The 15347-nt window shown below is 32.9% G+C and overlaps 1 protein-coding gene across 1 annotated transcript in view; it reads right to left on the reverse strand.

Annotated features, from left to right (window-relative positions):
* LOC129798630 (metastasis-associated protein MTA3) overlaps positions 1 to 15347 on the reverse strand; it is a 66830-nt gene that overhangs the window by 13496 nt on the left and 37987 nt on the right. The window contains exons 3-6 of the mRNA XM_055841873.1: positions 15009 to 15116; positions 7278 to 7489; positions 6683 to 7003; positions 3055 to 3243 (exon numbers count right to left, since the gene is read on the reverse strand). Of these exons, the coding sequence (XP_055697848.1) occupies positions 3055 to 3243; positions 6683 to 7003; positions 7278 to 7489; positions 15009 to 15116 (830 nt within the window). The remainder of the gene's footprint in view (positions 1 to 3054; positions 3244 to 6682; positions 7004 to 7277; positions 7490 to 15008; positions 15117 to 15347) is intronic.

Here is a 15347-nt window from a genome sequence, read left to right on the forward strand (position 1 = left end):
CTCAATTATCTCGAGTCGAGATAATTGATAAGCGATAGTCGAGATTCTCGACTATCGCTGAACCGATCTTGATGATTACATCGGCATAATTGTAGAGGACATTTGTGTTTACATTTTGTCCATACATTATTTTCCGCTTAGACTACGCTATTGATAACACTTTGAAATCACTCAGATGCCAATTTGACTGCCTCTACTCGACCCAGACACTTAAAATAGGATTTTAAATGGACAGTCTCACAAAATACAACAATTCTTTGATATAGTTGAAGTTCATCAAATGAACACTTGGGGCGCTCTGGTCGAAAAAACGAGTTCAGAAATAAACAACCTCGATTATCTCGGCTTCAGATTAATTGATGAGATCAAGTTCTTCGGCAAAATTATAGAGAACATTCTGGTCTACATTTCACCTTATATCACTTTTCTGTCATTCCATCCAAATCCTTGATATTTTGGTTTTAATACAAAATTTGTATGATTTCACGATTTTGAATCAAGATAACTGAATGGCGTCCCCAAACTTCAGCTCTAAATCGAATTTGCATGCATTCCGAGTTAGCTCACGTTAAGAAATCTCACCTACATAAGCCGGTTAGGATTATTTGTCCATTTTCTAAATTATTATTCATCGAGAATTTAAAAAAAAAAACTTACAATGGAGATGAAAATTACCTCTTTCTGGACAGAAATAAATGTAAAGATCAAAGTAATACAACGCTAATTTCTCTGTGTTCATAACTAAAAACAATATTAAAAAGAGTAAATAAATTTGGTCAGTAAAACCAATAAATTTGACATGTAATGGCTCCGGCACACCTTTTAATTTGAATTTGAATCTTTATCAAAATTCAAATTCCGAAAATTCAAATTAAATTTAGTTTATTTTTTGAGTCCGAAAGAGTCAGATAGTCTTAGGCAAACCTTATGAGAAAGACATGGACACGAATTTTGATTTCATAAAATTTTACCGATCTAAGGTGTCTCGAAGGCATAAAATATCAAATTTTGGTTAGTAAAAAAATTTTGAAATTTACATTTAAGATGTTTGCAGATAAAAAGAAAATCTTATTTTCCTTTTTGTCAAAATCTAATGAAAATTTCACTGCGTTTAACGGCTTTTGCACGCTTTTCAGACCAGGAAAATTTCATGAAATCAAAATTTACATCTCTTTGTGTAGTGTTGTGGAATTTCAGTATAGCAGAATGTTTAAATTGCAATTTCATTAAAATAAATGTCCTTTTGATGAACTTGCTCATTTTTGTGAAACTCGTCGGTTTAAACGTTCGAACTTCCAACGGGTTTTTCGGTAAGTTCTCTCTGATATACCTTCGAATCGGTTCAGAAAAAACCTCAACCGGAGAAAGCTCTCAAATCGGGAAGGTTATTATTACTGAACGAGAGGATTGCATTTCAAATATTTAGGGTTGCCTTAGCAGAGCATTTATTGCTATACGGCGGGGAATTTATGCTCTACAACTGTTGAATTATTCTTTCTAATGGGTTTTCAAGGTCAAATGTTAAGAAGGCTCTAGAAAGCATATTTCTTAACGAGATGGTATCATGTTTGAGCTCGATGGAAAGGTCTTGGAATTCCTCACGATTCTGAAACAGTTTAAATCGGTTGTGAACCGGTAATGACCGATTATGAACCGATAACTAATTTTTAGCCGGTAAACGGTATATGATGCAGAAGTACTTTTACATTCAGGTTACAGCATTCAGGTTACGAATTCGAGCATTTTGCAAAGCATGGCACAGTCACCCTTTTAGAAATTTCAATGAAAGATGTGATTTGCTTGAAGTAGGTTTTAGAAAGGGTCCCATTCAAAATCCCGAAAGCCAAAATCCCGAAGGCTTCAGGATTTTGGCCCTTTCGGGATTTTGGTTTTCGGGATTTTGCTTTCGGGATTTTGGCTGCCTCCGTTTAGAAGTATATCAACCTATTAATTATTTCAAATTGTATTGAAATATTTGGTCCTAAAGAGTGACCTAATTTTTTTACATATTTTATTCCAACAGAAAGTTCAATACTACTTTTCAAATGGCAAACACGCAGAATATCTAAAGTTTTACCTTTCTTTTAATGTACAAAGAAAATGAAGTACATTTCACATACCCTAAGAAACATAATGGTAATAAACTTTACTTTATTGAGTAATTAAATAAGAACTCTCCTCTGAGTTTTCTTATGGTGCAATAAAGAAGGAAAACAAAAACAGAATGAATTTGAGGAACATTCCTACTGAAATGGTTGAAATCTTCCTGTCTGTGGAAGAAATCAGGATTTTTGGATGATCTTTGGATTTTACTTAAGCCAAAATTAAACAATAAAATATTTTTCAATTGTACCAAAAAGCATTTGAAGTTCTCATTCTTTACTTCTCACGGGGAAATTTGTAGAACAGTATTTCTGTGAATAATTGTAAATATTTGGGAATATATCGACAAGAGCGAAGAATAAAATATCAATTCTGTCTCAACACTCTTTCCCGTATCACAGAACACTTTTAGGATTTTTTTTTAAAGAATATTTTAAGTCGTAAACTCAAAATAATCAAACGAAAGAACATAACTTTCTCATTACTTTATAAAGCAAGATACTTTATGATTGTACCTCTTGCGAATGTTCTTTCCAAGAAGGATAAGGGGAAAGCTCTCAGGCTTCGCACACAATCTATCTTCGAACACTTCATATTTTTCCTAAAAAAAGATAATAAAATGTTCGAAGCTAGAGTACCTATGTGCGAAGCCTGAAATTTGAAAAATATTATATTTCTTAGGAATTTCAACATTCTTTAAACTTCTTCAATAACATAATTAAATTTTTTTGCAACAACACTCCTGTCTTTTTCCTTAAATCAAAAAGCACTTAAACACTGAATTTAAAAGTATTTCAACAATCAACAGTCATTCTATTCGCAAATTTTACATTCGGTCATAAAGTTTCAAGTATGCAATGTTTTTTTTTCTCTTTCACATTTGAGAATGAAGGAGAAGACAATTATACTATAAAAAAAGATAATAAATGAGGATTTCCGATAGGTACTCACAAAATCTTTTCGAATATCATTGAAGTCTTTTCCATACTTGTCGAGGGCTTCTTCAAATAAATTCGCTTCCGATGCACTCCATTCCTCCATTTCATCACGACACAGAACTGGTCCACTGGATGGCACCAGCGAACACATGGCCGTTTCAATTGAGTAATTGTGTTTGTGCAGTGTGTCCATGGCATGAAACTAGAAGCAAATACACCAACTTTTAATATAAATGGCATAGACGAGAAATTCTCATGTAGACAATTGTATTTGAGTGAGAGAATTTCACAGAGGTATGTCATTGCCAAAACTAATTGATCCAAGAGAATATTGCAAATTATGCTGACACCTTATTGGAATGCTAAATATTTCATCACCGGGCGCATGCATCTCCATGAGTTCAAATCAAATCAACCTCCAATTTTGTGAGATTTGAAAAAAAAAGAAACATGTTCTAATTCAAGATATTCAATTCTCGAAGTTTTCTGCATACACAGAAAAAAAATATTTTGTAAAAATGCTCGTAATTGTTTGTGAATTCCTATTGGGGGCTTACGAAACGATCGTAAATCGTAAAATCAACAAATAAGTTCGTAAAAGTTTGTACATTTTTCACAAACATTGTTCGTAACATGATCATTTCACGAGCATTTTTTTTACTTTTACAAACATTTGTTCGTAAACTCACAAAAAATGTTCGTAAAATTTTGTTTGCCTGCCGAACATTTCACGAACAAATGACAAAATTTTACAAAAATTTTCTCTGTTTACGAACATTTTGTAAAAATACAAAAAATGCTCGTGAACAATTACGAACAATGCTTGTTGAAAAAAATACAAACTTTTACGAACTTATTTGTGGGTTGTACGATTTACGAGCATTTCGTAAGTCTCCAGTAGGAATTCATAAACATTTACGAACAATTTTACAAAATATTTTTTTCTGTGTATAAAGGTTGTAAAAAAATCCTCATAATAAGCCTTACAATTAAAGAAATTCTAAACCATTTCTCTGCTTTGTTATTGTGGAATTTATTATTTTTCCATTAAAGAAACAAAGTTAAAGATCTTCATTGAAGAATAGGAATTATTCTTTAAAGGTTATTTAAGGGATACCTCTACCAGGTAAGACCGTCTCTAGATGGTCATCGCAATAATCACATTTACTGCAATTACTAAGTTTCTATTCATTTAAAATTGCTTTTGTCCATTTAGTTATAATCTTACTGACAGTAAAATGCAGTTAGAGGGTTTAAAGACTTACCTTAAAAATTGAGGTGGCAATTTAAAGTAACGTTACAAATATTTCCTAATAAACATTTCGCTCTAGGTTATGTACCATTGAGGTTAAGTTCAACATAACCTCACTATTAAGTGAAACATTTGAAACGCACAATTTTTATCACTCGCACTCGCATCCGTCAGCTCTTTTAGCTCTCAAATCCTTCTGTAACGACTTCTTTATAACATAAAGTAGTCGTTACGCGTACGGTCACTAAAGAACTGACGAGTACGAGTAAGAATTTCAAAAATTGTCCCTGAGATAACAGGAAATTGATGAAATTTACATGACTAAATACCTTTCCATGAACCTTGATCCCATGCTGAGTTTCAGTTTTCTATCTTTCCTCAAAAAGAAATTATTATAAAAATAGTCTTCATTTTGTATGGAGCTACCAGAAGGAGGGTGAGCATAGAAACTTGTATAGATAAGGCTAGAGAGACTTTATTTTACCTTTTTTCTGTGAGGAGTTATAATGAAAAATGTCTTCATTTTGTATGGGAGCTACTAGAAGGAGTGATAAGAGGAAACGCATGTATACATAGCTGAAAAGTCTCCCATTAATGTTGATCCAATGTCAAGTTTCTGATAGTCTTTCCTATGATTAGACTAGGAAATTTACTATTCTGAGATAAGTTGAGCTTTTCTTAAACAGAGTAGCAATCTTCGACTCAATTACTTCCTTTAAAAAATTACTTATAAGTTGAATCACAATAATATCTATAATTCTAGTTAAGCCTAACCTCAAATATTTTTATTGTTTAGATTTTTAGAACTGTTTGTCACTTAAATTTTTTTTATCAATGGTTCGTTGTAATTTACTTGTACAGAGCGTAAGAAAGGGATCAAATAAATCTCGAAATTTCGCTAGATTGCGTAAAAACTAGCACTCAGTTCTTATTTTTGGCTGCCATACCCATTTTTCCCAATAACCTCAAAGTTTTAGAAATATTTTGTGGAATAGAAACACTGTGGAAAGAAGTATTTCAAATTGCTGCTAGCGAAAACAGAGCTGCTGGCAACATTTAGGCAATTAGACAATTAGACACGCGTTTTTTAGTTTTTTTCTTTAACATTAGGGTAAGTACTTAATAAGTGCTTAGCCGAAAGTCCTTAATTAAGTACCTTTGCCACGGGTCAATTCTCCAGGCCACAATTAGACCCTTATGTTTCCCCAATCCTACTTCATCTTACCCCCGATACGGGTAGCCGCTCCGTATCACAATTCTGTTTGGATCAGTGACAGTAAATATTTGTATCGACTAAACTACCACTTTCATGGCGAAACTCGTTCTCGTACATTAAGGAAAAACAGGGGTGTGATTAACTTTTTTCCCTCATAACTTTTTTTAGGTGTAAATACATATCAACATTTTTTTAATGTATATTGTACACCGTTTAAAGGTAAAATTAACATGAAAAAAGGTAACTTTAACACTTCATACACCTAAAAAACGTAATATTTACACCGATTTCGGATCAATACTGCAAGATAACATAAACATTTCCGGAATGTTATTTTAACTTTTTTGGATTTCTCTCTGTGTAACAGTCTCTACTGTTTTTAAGAGGTTTTTAGGTGTTTTGGGACGATTTCAAAGCTGATATGGTATCAGAAATATTTTTCTGCTGCTCAGCTTTGAATCCGAGACCTCACCGTCATAACTACACTGTCCACTGATTCACTTAAGGCTCTTTCATATCCTTAATAAAAACTACTTAATTAAAGACTTTAACAAAGGCCTTAATTAAGTACTTAGTGTTGAGGTTGATTAAGCCGTATTTGTTTTGCTATTCACCACAAAGCGCTGACGCCTCATTTTGATGTCCTATAAATTTCTTTGAAATTACGTCATTATGTTCAAAACTTATTAAGTACTTAACACTTGAGAGGAATCCGAAAAAGCTAAAATAACATTCCGGAAATGTTAATTTTACCCTACAGTATTGATCCGAAATCGGTGTAAATATTATGCTTTTTCGGTGTATTAGGGGTTAAAGTTACCCTTTTTCATGTTAATTTTACCTTTAAAAGGTGTAAAATATGCATTAAAAAATGTTGATATATTTTTACACCTAAATAGTGTTAAAGTTATGAGGAAAAAAAGTTAATCGCACCCCAGTTTTTTCTCAGTGTAATAAGTACTTAATGTGTTATTCGGGAAGTATTTTTTTCAATTTAAATAATATTTTTCAGGGAAGATAATTCATCTTCCTATCTTTAATTAATACAAATTCTCTCGTACCTTTAATAAGTATTGTATTTGATAAAAGGAAAAGCAATTTCAGCTGACATACCCCTTCCAATTATTTGTAAAAAAGGAACAAAAGGGAACAAAAAAGGTCTCAAGTACTCACCAATGTAACATCACGACTAGCCGCCGCTGCTGACATATGAAGGGACGGTTGTTTAACGGAGCTACTGCAATCAAGAGCACGAGCAAATGTACCAACAGATCTGGATACAACGAGAAATTGATCTATTTTCCTATCCGTCAGCGAATGAGTTGGTGTCCAAGTGAGTGTTTCCAGCTCCTCCAAATTCCTACTGTCCAATTCACCCTCCTTCAGCAGAGCCGTCACTTCTGTTTGATATCGACTACCCACGCGAATTTCTCCCTTATCCGCCAGCAATGTTTTTTGCGTGGGATCAAACACAAGACAATAGAAGAAGGTGTCCTAGAGGAGTTTGTAAATCGACAAAAATACACACAAATCCCTTTTAATTAAAATCACATTCAATTTTGAGGAGAAAACTGGTGCAATATTTAAAATAATCTCTGAAGAACACAAGGAAAAACATCCAATTTTGCAAAAAGAAAATTACTACAAAAAAAGGAAAGGAAAGGAAAAAGAAATAAATTTTTTGGAAGGATATTGCAGCCATTTCTCCCCTTATTTCCACTTCAAGTAAATGTCTTTGGAATTCGACTTTACTACTCATGTAACTCACGTCTTTGTTTAGATAACTTAGCAGTGATTCGGTCTCATTCAGCAATGTTACCGAACATTTTCCTCTAATATGTGTGGCAGGAAGTGTTTCAACTTGTCGTGATAAAAATAATTCTCGATGCTTCATTTGGTGCCGTTGCTTTTGTGTGAAATTTTCACCTTTTTCACCACCTAGGCTATTTCCACCTGTACTCCTTTCCTCCTCAAGAGCAGCTAAAGGAGAATGAGAGAAATGTAGAAAACAAGGGTCATTGTGTTTAGAGTCAAATCGATAGAGATTCCCATTTTAAAAGGACTAATTCCCAAATAAACCCAAACTTTATATTTTTTAAACTATTCTTTCCATGTCTTTTGCATCGTTAGATAGTAGTATTTAATTGGTAGTATAAGTAGCACTGTCTACCAGACTGTGAATTTACTAGCCATATAAGTTCATGATATAGAGATATTTATCTCAATGGATTACACTATATTTTCATAATTCACTGAATGTGTGAATATTGAGGATAATATATTGGTTATGGGAACAAAGATATGTATACATTATGTAGACATAAATATATCACATGAGGTAAGAAATATTGCACGCAAAGGAAGGATACTGATAAGGAAATTCCAATTTCCCAATTCTCTCTAAGCTTTTACTTCTTCATCAATTGACGCGTCATAACAACAATTTATCCCATCTCAAATACTCACTACTTTATCTAATCTCTGCATAGTAGTTTATTATAATGTTCTAAGCTCACACATCTTCTACTTTAATACTTCTGTATGTTTTATCTAGGATTTATATCCTGTCTTTCACAATAATTAAGTATTCAAAAAGCTTTTAACTGAATCTCGTAAAGCTTGATCAGACGACCTTGAAATAACCCCTAAAATCTCTTATTTATTTTATTTATTATTATTAATAAGAACAATGATTTTGAGCTGGTGCTCTTGAAAGCAGAACAACAGATACACGAATTATTATAAAGATTTGTCAGAAAGCAATGCTTGCGTCCACCGCCGACTTAGTGTTGGTTACCAACCTCCAGAGCCAAACAGTGGAAATGCTCTTTATCAGGTTGAAGGGTAAGGGCTCATAATTTTGACCAGTTTCTTATTTTGGACACTTTGATGACCATGTCACATATAAGATTAATATTAAGATTAATACTTTCTGAACTGCGAGAATGCCAAAAAAAAGATAGCAAGTGTTTTATCATGCCTCTCTTTCGCACTTCACTCGAAAACAGACCGAATCACAGTTGGCACGCATGGAAAATTGCTCGAGTTGCCTGTAATACGATTCAGAAAGCAATTAATACGAACAGTAATATCTTACTCATCGTATTACTCCACTAGAGTGTACTCTTTCTAACACACGTGATATTCCATTTGAAATTTTGCACTATATACCTCTCTCTCCGGCTTTTCTTAATGGAGACGAAGCTCCATGAAATATTAAAGAGTCAGTTGATTGTCACTAAAATTTAAAAACCACACTCACCTAACTTCATATCACTCATCCAATTTCAATATTCAGACAACTTCACACCGTGAAAATTCCTCTTCTCAACACATTCGCCATCAATCAACACACATTTTAATTCACTCACAAGAAATGACACATTATCTTGGCCATCAGGCAATTTACAATTCATTTTTAATTACAATTTTGTTAACCTAGTGTTAATTTAGAAGTGAAATAAAATATTTGGACGGAGGAACCTGAAAATCGGTCTTTTTCGAATATTAATCCCTATAAATTTATCACAGGTTTGCATACACATTCAATCATCAGAGCATATCACAGAATCACTTACAACATCCCTAAATATCACAGGTTTGTCCCAGGACTCCCTTTTGGTTATCGCACATACTTATCGCAGAGACATATCATTCATTATCACAGGTAACATTCTTTACCACTTAATATTAATATTAATCTTATATGTGACACCGCGGTGAGGATAAAATTGGACACTAAAAATAAATTGATTAAAATGACGGATTTTTATTCCAATATTTGATGATTAATGAATTCTATCTAAATATTTGTTCTTTTTGGAAGATTTTAACACTAAATATAGTTGAAATTGCTTTGTTGAAAATTCAGTGTGGGCAATTGCTTACGAGAAATATGACAGAACTTTGTGTTTACTTCAGTCTTATTTAGCTGTGGTGAAGTATTAACAATTTTTCCTCACTGTTTTTCAGTAATATTATTGAATATTCATTGAATATGGGGTTGATTCACGTTAGTAGTGATTTGTACATTTGACCTGAAGTGAGATTTGCCTTGTGAATTACATTTTTCGTGTGAAAAATGGAAAATTTTCTAAGACATTCACCAGTGAGATGATACTCCTTATTTTGGACAGGTGTTTTTCTCTCGAAATTTCGTGAAGTTTTAGCTTTTGTGATGACTAGGTTGGAAAAATGCCTGGAAAAACAAAGGAGCATCATCTCTACGAAAGAGATGTAGTAAGAAAAGCCTTGAAATGCTCCCGGAAAGGCCAGGGAATAAGTGAATCCGCACGTACTTGGAGTACCGAAGTCAACTCACTTTTATGAATGATATGGAAAGTTTCCAGACTTCTTGTGACATTCTACGTTTCCCTTACATGAACAGGAAGAGGACTTGGTAAGATTGGTTCATGAAATGAAGAACAATGAGCATCCTATTGAGGCGGATTAGCTGTCCAAATTTACAGCCAAGTTGTCCAAATTAATAACCAAGTTGTCCAAAATTCGAGTCAAATTCACCTCTACATATCAATTCATTTTTAAACGTATTAAAACTAATTTTAGTAAAAATAAGACGATAAATAGCTTGCTAAGTTTCTAAACAACCCTTCCGAAAAGAGAGTAACAAAAAAAGTCAATTAGTATCGAAAATATCGCACTTCAAACTTGGAACATCGATGCTTATAAGCAGACTGGGCAAAATTATGAGCCCTTACCCTACCCTATATTTATTTATTATATTCTTATTTGTCTGTTAATTCCATTTGTTTGGAAGCGGTTAAAATATCTTGTAGCACTTTTTTTAAATTTTTGTTGTTCAGATTATGAAATCACCGCTAGTGGAGCCACAATCGTAAAATTGCAAATAAAACCCTCACCGTTTTATTGCCAGAATTCTACTGAAAGACCAATATAATTCAATCTATTTCCCAAATGTTCACCTTCCACCTCCCGGGGATCTAAATTATTGATTCGTTAAAAATTTGGATTTGGATCCCCGGGTGGTAGAAGGTGAAAATTCGGTGAAATCTGTTGGATCAACAACTGAATTATGTGCATTTGATTTATTCAACAGTATTTCTTGCAAACTGCTAATTACTGTTGTCATTTAGAACAAATGTAGATACCGTATTTACGGGTAGGTTTTTAACTGCGGGGGTGACTTTCTTTACACCCCTACCTTTCGTACTTATGGAAGGTCTTTACTGATCGGACATAGTATTATAGATCATACCGATTAGACGATATGATATTAGACGTTTGCGTTTGGGGTACGAAATTTCAAGGACCCTTCTCACCATAAGTCAATCTTCACATCATTTAGATGGCTTTTATCGTGCAATTTCCTCCATTTCCGGATATGTTGCTTTTATCTATCTCCTACTTTCTTATAACATTCATATCAGACATATCAGCGCATCAAAGAAAAGCATGTTTAATTGCTGCGGATTCATTTCAGAATGAAGATAACAATGCATAAAGTCCTGACGATGAATCTGATTATATCCCATTTCTTAATATATCTCTTAATAAAACTTTTATAATTTAAACTTGTTGGTGCTTTATGAGCAAAAGCTAAATTATTCATAAAATTTGTCTGGAAAAAATGCATCATAAGTTTTCACATTACGTATTTAACAATTCGTTTTTTTTCTCAATTTCCTGTGCGAAAAAAAAACTATATGACCACTCTTTTTAGGATTATATCCATTGCAGTGGTTGGTTTTAAGCCATCCCTCAAGTCCCAATCCAATTTTTTTTTGCTCATAAAATCTGGAAAACATCCCCCGTTCTCAATCCCCCATAGTTTTACTCTTTCATCCTATGTTCTCGCAATTTTCGTGTACATCCAATATACTTATTCTGTGCTGCATATATATTTATAGTCTTGGATATATAAAATTCAGAGTATTTATATTATCTATATATGTTAACATAATGCTTGTATGTGTAAAACACAGCTAGTCTTGCTTATTGATCCAGTCAAATGTATAAGGTTTGTTTTGGATGGAATGGGGCAAAAAGAGAGGCAATGGTGGCAATGTTGGATGGTAAAACTCTGAATGATAATACAGCAAAGAGTGGTACGGGTGGGCGTTGGGTGGTTATTCTCTACAAAACTAAAAAAATACTCCTTTTCTGTGGAGTAATAAAACCAGGGAGAAGAAAGGGGTGAATTAAGTGAGAGGATGGACAATCCTTTTTTTTGTATTTCATCCAAAAATTTAAATCTTCATTCAAACTTTTAATAATTTTCTCTATATCCGTTTTCGCGTATAATTGGCCAAAACAAAAAAAAAACAACACAAAACATCCAGCATTATCAATAAATGATGTTGCACAGACACAGGAAAAAGTTTACTAACACTAACTTTTCTCTCACAATCACCCACACAATATGCTATCCGCCCCAACCAACCACCCACTCAAATTGAGCAACGCCACCCTAAATACTGCAGAGATACCCACGAAAAATTTTCCTTTAACTATTTCCACAAACAAGATGACGGTAATTGAAATCGAGACTTAATAGAAATTCTATCACGAACAGCCTCTAACAAAACGGCTTGCCAATTAGTCTTTAGGTAGGTAGAGTAATAAAATATTGGCTATTTAGGCTATTTGCCAATATACCTCATTTACTATTAATGCAGACCATCCATGATTTTAATAAATAAAATATCTCTAAAATTTACAAATTAATTGATTTTTAAACACTAAAAACACGGGATATAGCGGAGGATTATTATAATCCTTCATTAACAACAATCAATTATTAATTATATTAAAATATCCAAACAATTAATGATAATTTATTCACAACTTTAGTATTACAAAAAAAAATCTGTCCATTTTGTCGATTCCATTAGCAATTGTTTTATGAGTTATGCAATTATCAAGAATATCTTACATTCATTTTTTTAATGGTAGCCCACTACAAGGTGAGTCAATTGAACTGCAACTAAATTTAGATCGCTATAACTTTGAAACCGTTCGGAACAGCATGCTCAAATTTTGCATAATTAGGGGAAAGGCTCATAGTTTTGGACAGTTTCTAAATTTGGACACTTTGAGGATAAAATTGGACACTAAAAATAAATTGTTTAAAGTTATGGATTTTTATACCAATATTTGGTGAATAATGAATTATATCTAAATATTTTTTCTTTTTGGAAGATTTTAACACTTAAAACGTTAAATTTTGAATATGATTTGAGTTGAAATTGCTTTGTTGAAAATTCAGTGTGAGCAATTGCTTAAGAGAAATATGACAGAACTTCGTGTTTACTTCAGTCTTATGCCCAATGCACAATAACTTTTTTTTGTAAACATATTTGTGACATTTCAATGAGAAATTTCGTAAAGTTTTAGCTTTTGTGATGACCAGGCTGTATAAATGCCTGGAGAAACAAAGGAGGATCATCTCTACGAACGAGATGTAGTGAGCAAAGCCTCAAAAAGGCTCCCGGAAAGGCTAGGGAATGAGCGAATCCGCAAGTAGTTGGATTACCGAAGTCACCTCACCTTAATGAATGATAGGAGAGACTGGGGCAAAATTTGTCAATACGGATATTTTATTTCTTCACAAGTTATCAGTGAATCTGAATGATTTCTATTTAGCATATTCTTATAGGAAATTTACCGCTCTACAACTTTGCCGAATTTATGTTCCTCTAACTCGAAAGGAAATGCGCTTTCCGAGCCATTTTTCAAAAGATGATTTTGTGGCAATTTTAAAAACTGCTGGGGCAAATTGTGTCAGATATGGGGAATTTTTTTGTCATTTTCCTTCGCTTTGTGACGAGTTTTCGTGAATAAAATAAATATCCAATTGAGATATTTTGATAGAAAATTTATTACTTTATAACTTTATATACAGACCACTTTGTAATATCTTAACAAGAAATGTGTTTTTCAAATCATGGTCATTTTTGATTAATCTGAATCTGGAGGAAAATCACTTTGAAGAATTCGCAAACGAGCAACAAATGCGTTTTAAACGTATTAAAATTAATTTTAGTTAAAAAACAGACGATAAATAGCTTGCCAAGTTTCTAAACAACCCATTCAGAAATGAGAATAACAAAAAAATGAATTAGTATTGAAAATATCGCACTTCAAACTTGAAACATCGATTTTGTTTAGATTTAACTTCAGTCTCTTTCATTTTTTCTTGTATTTCCTTTGTGTTCTGTTGTCTTACTTTTTTTCTCTTTCTCTTTTCCTTCAATCAAACAATGTAAGAGGGGCGGACCCTATCTGTTTGGATTAAATATACTTAATACTTAATACTTATAAGCAGACTGTCCAAAACTATGAGCTTTTACCCTAATTCTTTTTACACTCAGTCGCGGGATTTTGCACATTTTCGGAACCAAAAAACGCGTGAAATGGTTTTATGCAGGGACCTATCGACATTTCGTTTTTCCCTACGTTTTTGCATAGAGATACTGAAGACTATTGGCAAGTTTTTTCCTAAAGAGAATTGACTTATCAGTCTGATATATTTCGAAATTGTGCGTTAAAAGCTATCAAAAAATACATATTTCATAATGTTCGCCGAAATAATACAAGAACTACGAGGAAATTTGTTTAAATCGCGGTGCAATATCTGCAAAATTTTCACAAGTAAAAGTGAAAAATAGCTTCACTCTTTATTATGCTTGATGGGCCCCTGGTTTTATGTATCCACAAAATTTGCATACCCGCAGGCGATTTCTTTTGAATGAATCGGCCGTAGAACAAATTTCTCACGGAGTAAAAGTAGTCAGAGCCAAAAGATTCAATTGTTTAAAAGAAATGCATCAACAAAACGGTACTTTTGGCCAGAGTTCTTCAATAAATTGTTAGAATATTTAAAATTTTTACCTTAATAAAAGTCGTTAAAACCCTTGTCCTTTTTTAGCAATTTAGTTTGGATCATTGAACTCTTTATACAAGATGCAAAAACTTAAAAGATACTTAGACAGCCAGAATCGTATCAGAATTGTATCTTGCACTTAAGAATTTACAATTTCCTCAGAATTTTTGGACGCATTGAGAAAAATTTTTATTCTTATTTAGGTCTATTCAGCAAATTGTGTCTTATTTTGAATATTTGCACTTTCAACATTCTCAGCTTATTTGAACTTGTTTTATTTTATTCACAATACACAGCATTATACTTTTCGTGATGTGAATTGGCGAGAAAAGTCAAAAGAATGTAGATCAAAGGCAAAAAATTTAATACAATCTTTTCTATCGTGTCGATTCTCTTATGTCTTTTTCATTCTATGTTCTACAGAGATGCACTCTTACTGCCAACCTCTGCAACTCTTCTTGCCTTCCTAATATATATTATTTGTATTACATACATTATATTGTATTATTCAGTGTATTTTGCATGGAAATTCTTTAAATGAAAGAGTCATGCAAATGTTTATTTATTTTTTTATCTGCTTTAAATGCTAGGTTAAACTATGGCAGAAGTTGTGAAATTGAATGCTATAAAACATACCTAAAGCAGGATCTAAGACAGCTTGAGCTGCTTGTTCCTCACCAACTGGTGTCTTCAGCCACATCTTTTTCAGTTTCATGGCTACAGGTGAATCGTCTGCAGTTGCCACTAGAAAGAAAAATTGACATCAAATCAGCATAATTGGCATTTCAAAATATTAGATTTAGTTACAATGCACTTTCTGTATTCAAAGAACATAGCGAAATCCGTACAAGATTTTCTCAGAGAAATCGCAAAAAATTAAAATAGGGGAAAGCTCAGTTTTTAAAATATATTGCGGAATCACATTTATTCAGAAACATAGGAAAAATTTAGTCATTACAAATTTATGATCGTACG

The sequence above is a fragment of the Phlebotomus papatasi genome, chromosome 1, assembly GCF_024763615.1.
Source record: "Phlebotomus papatasi isolate M1 chromosome 1, Ppap_2.1, whole genome shotgun sequence".
Taxonomy (NCBI): Eukaryota; Metazoa; Arthropoda; class Insecta; order Diptera; family Psychodidae; genus Phlebotomus; species Phlebotomus papatasi.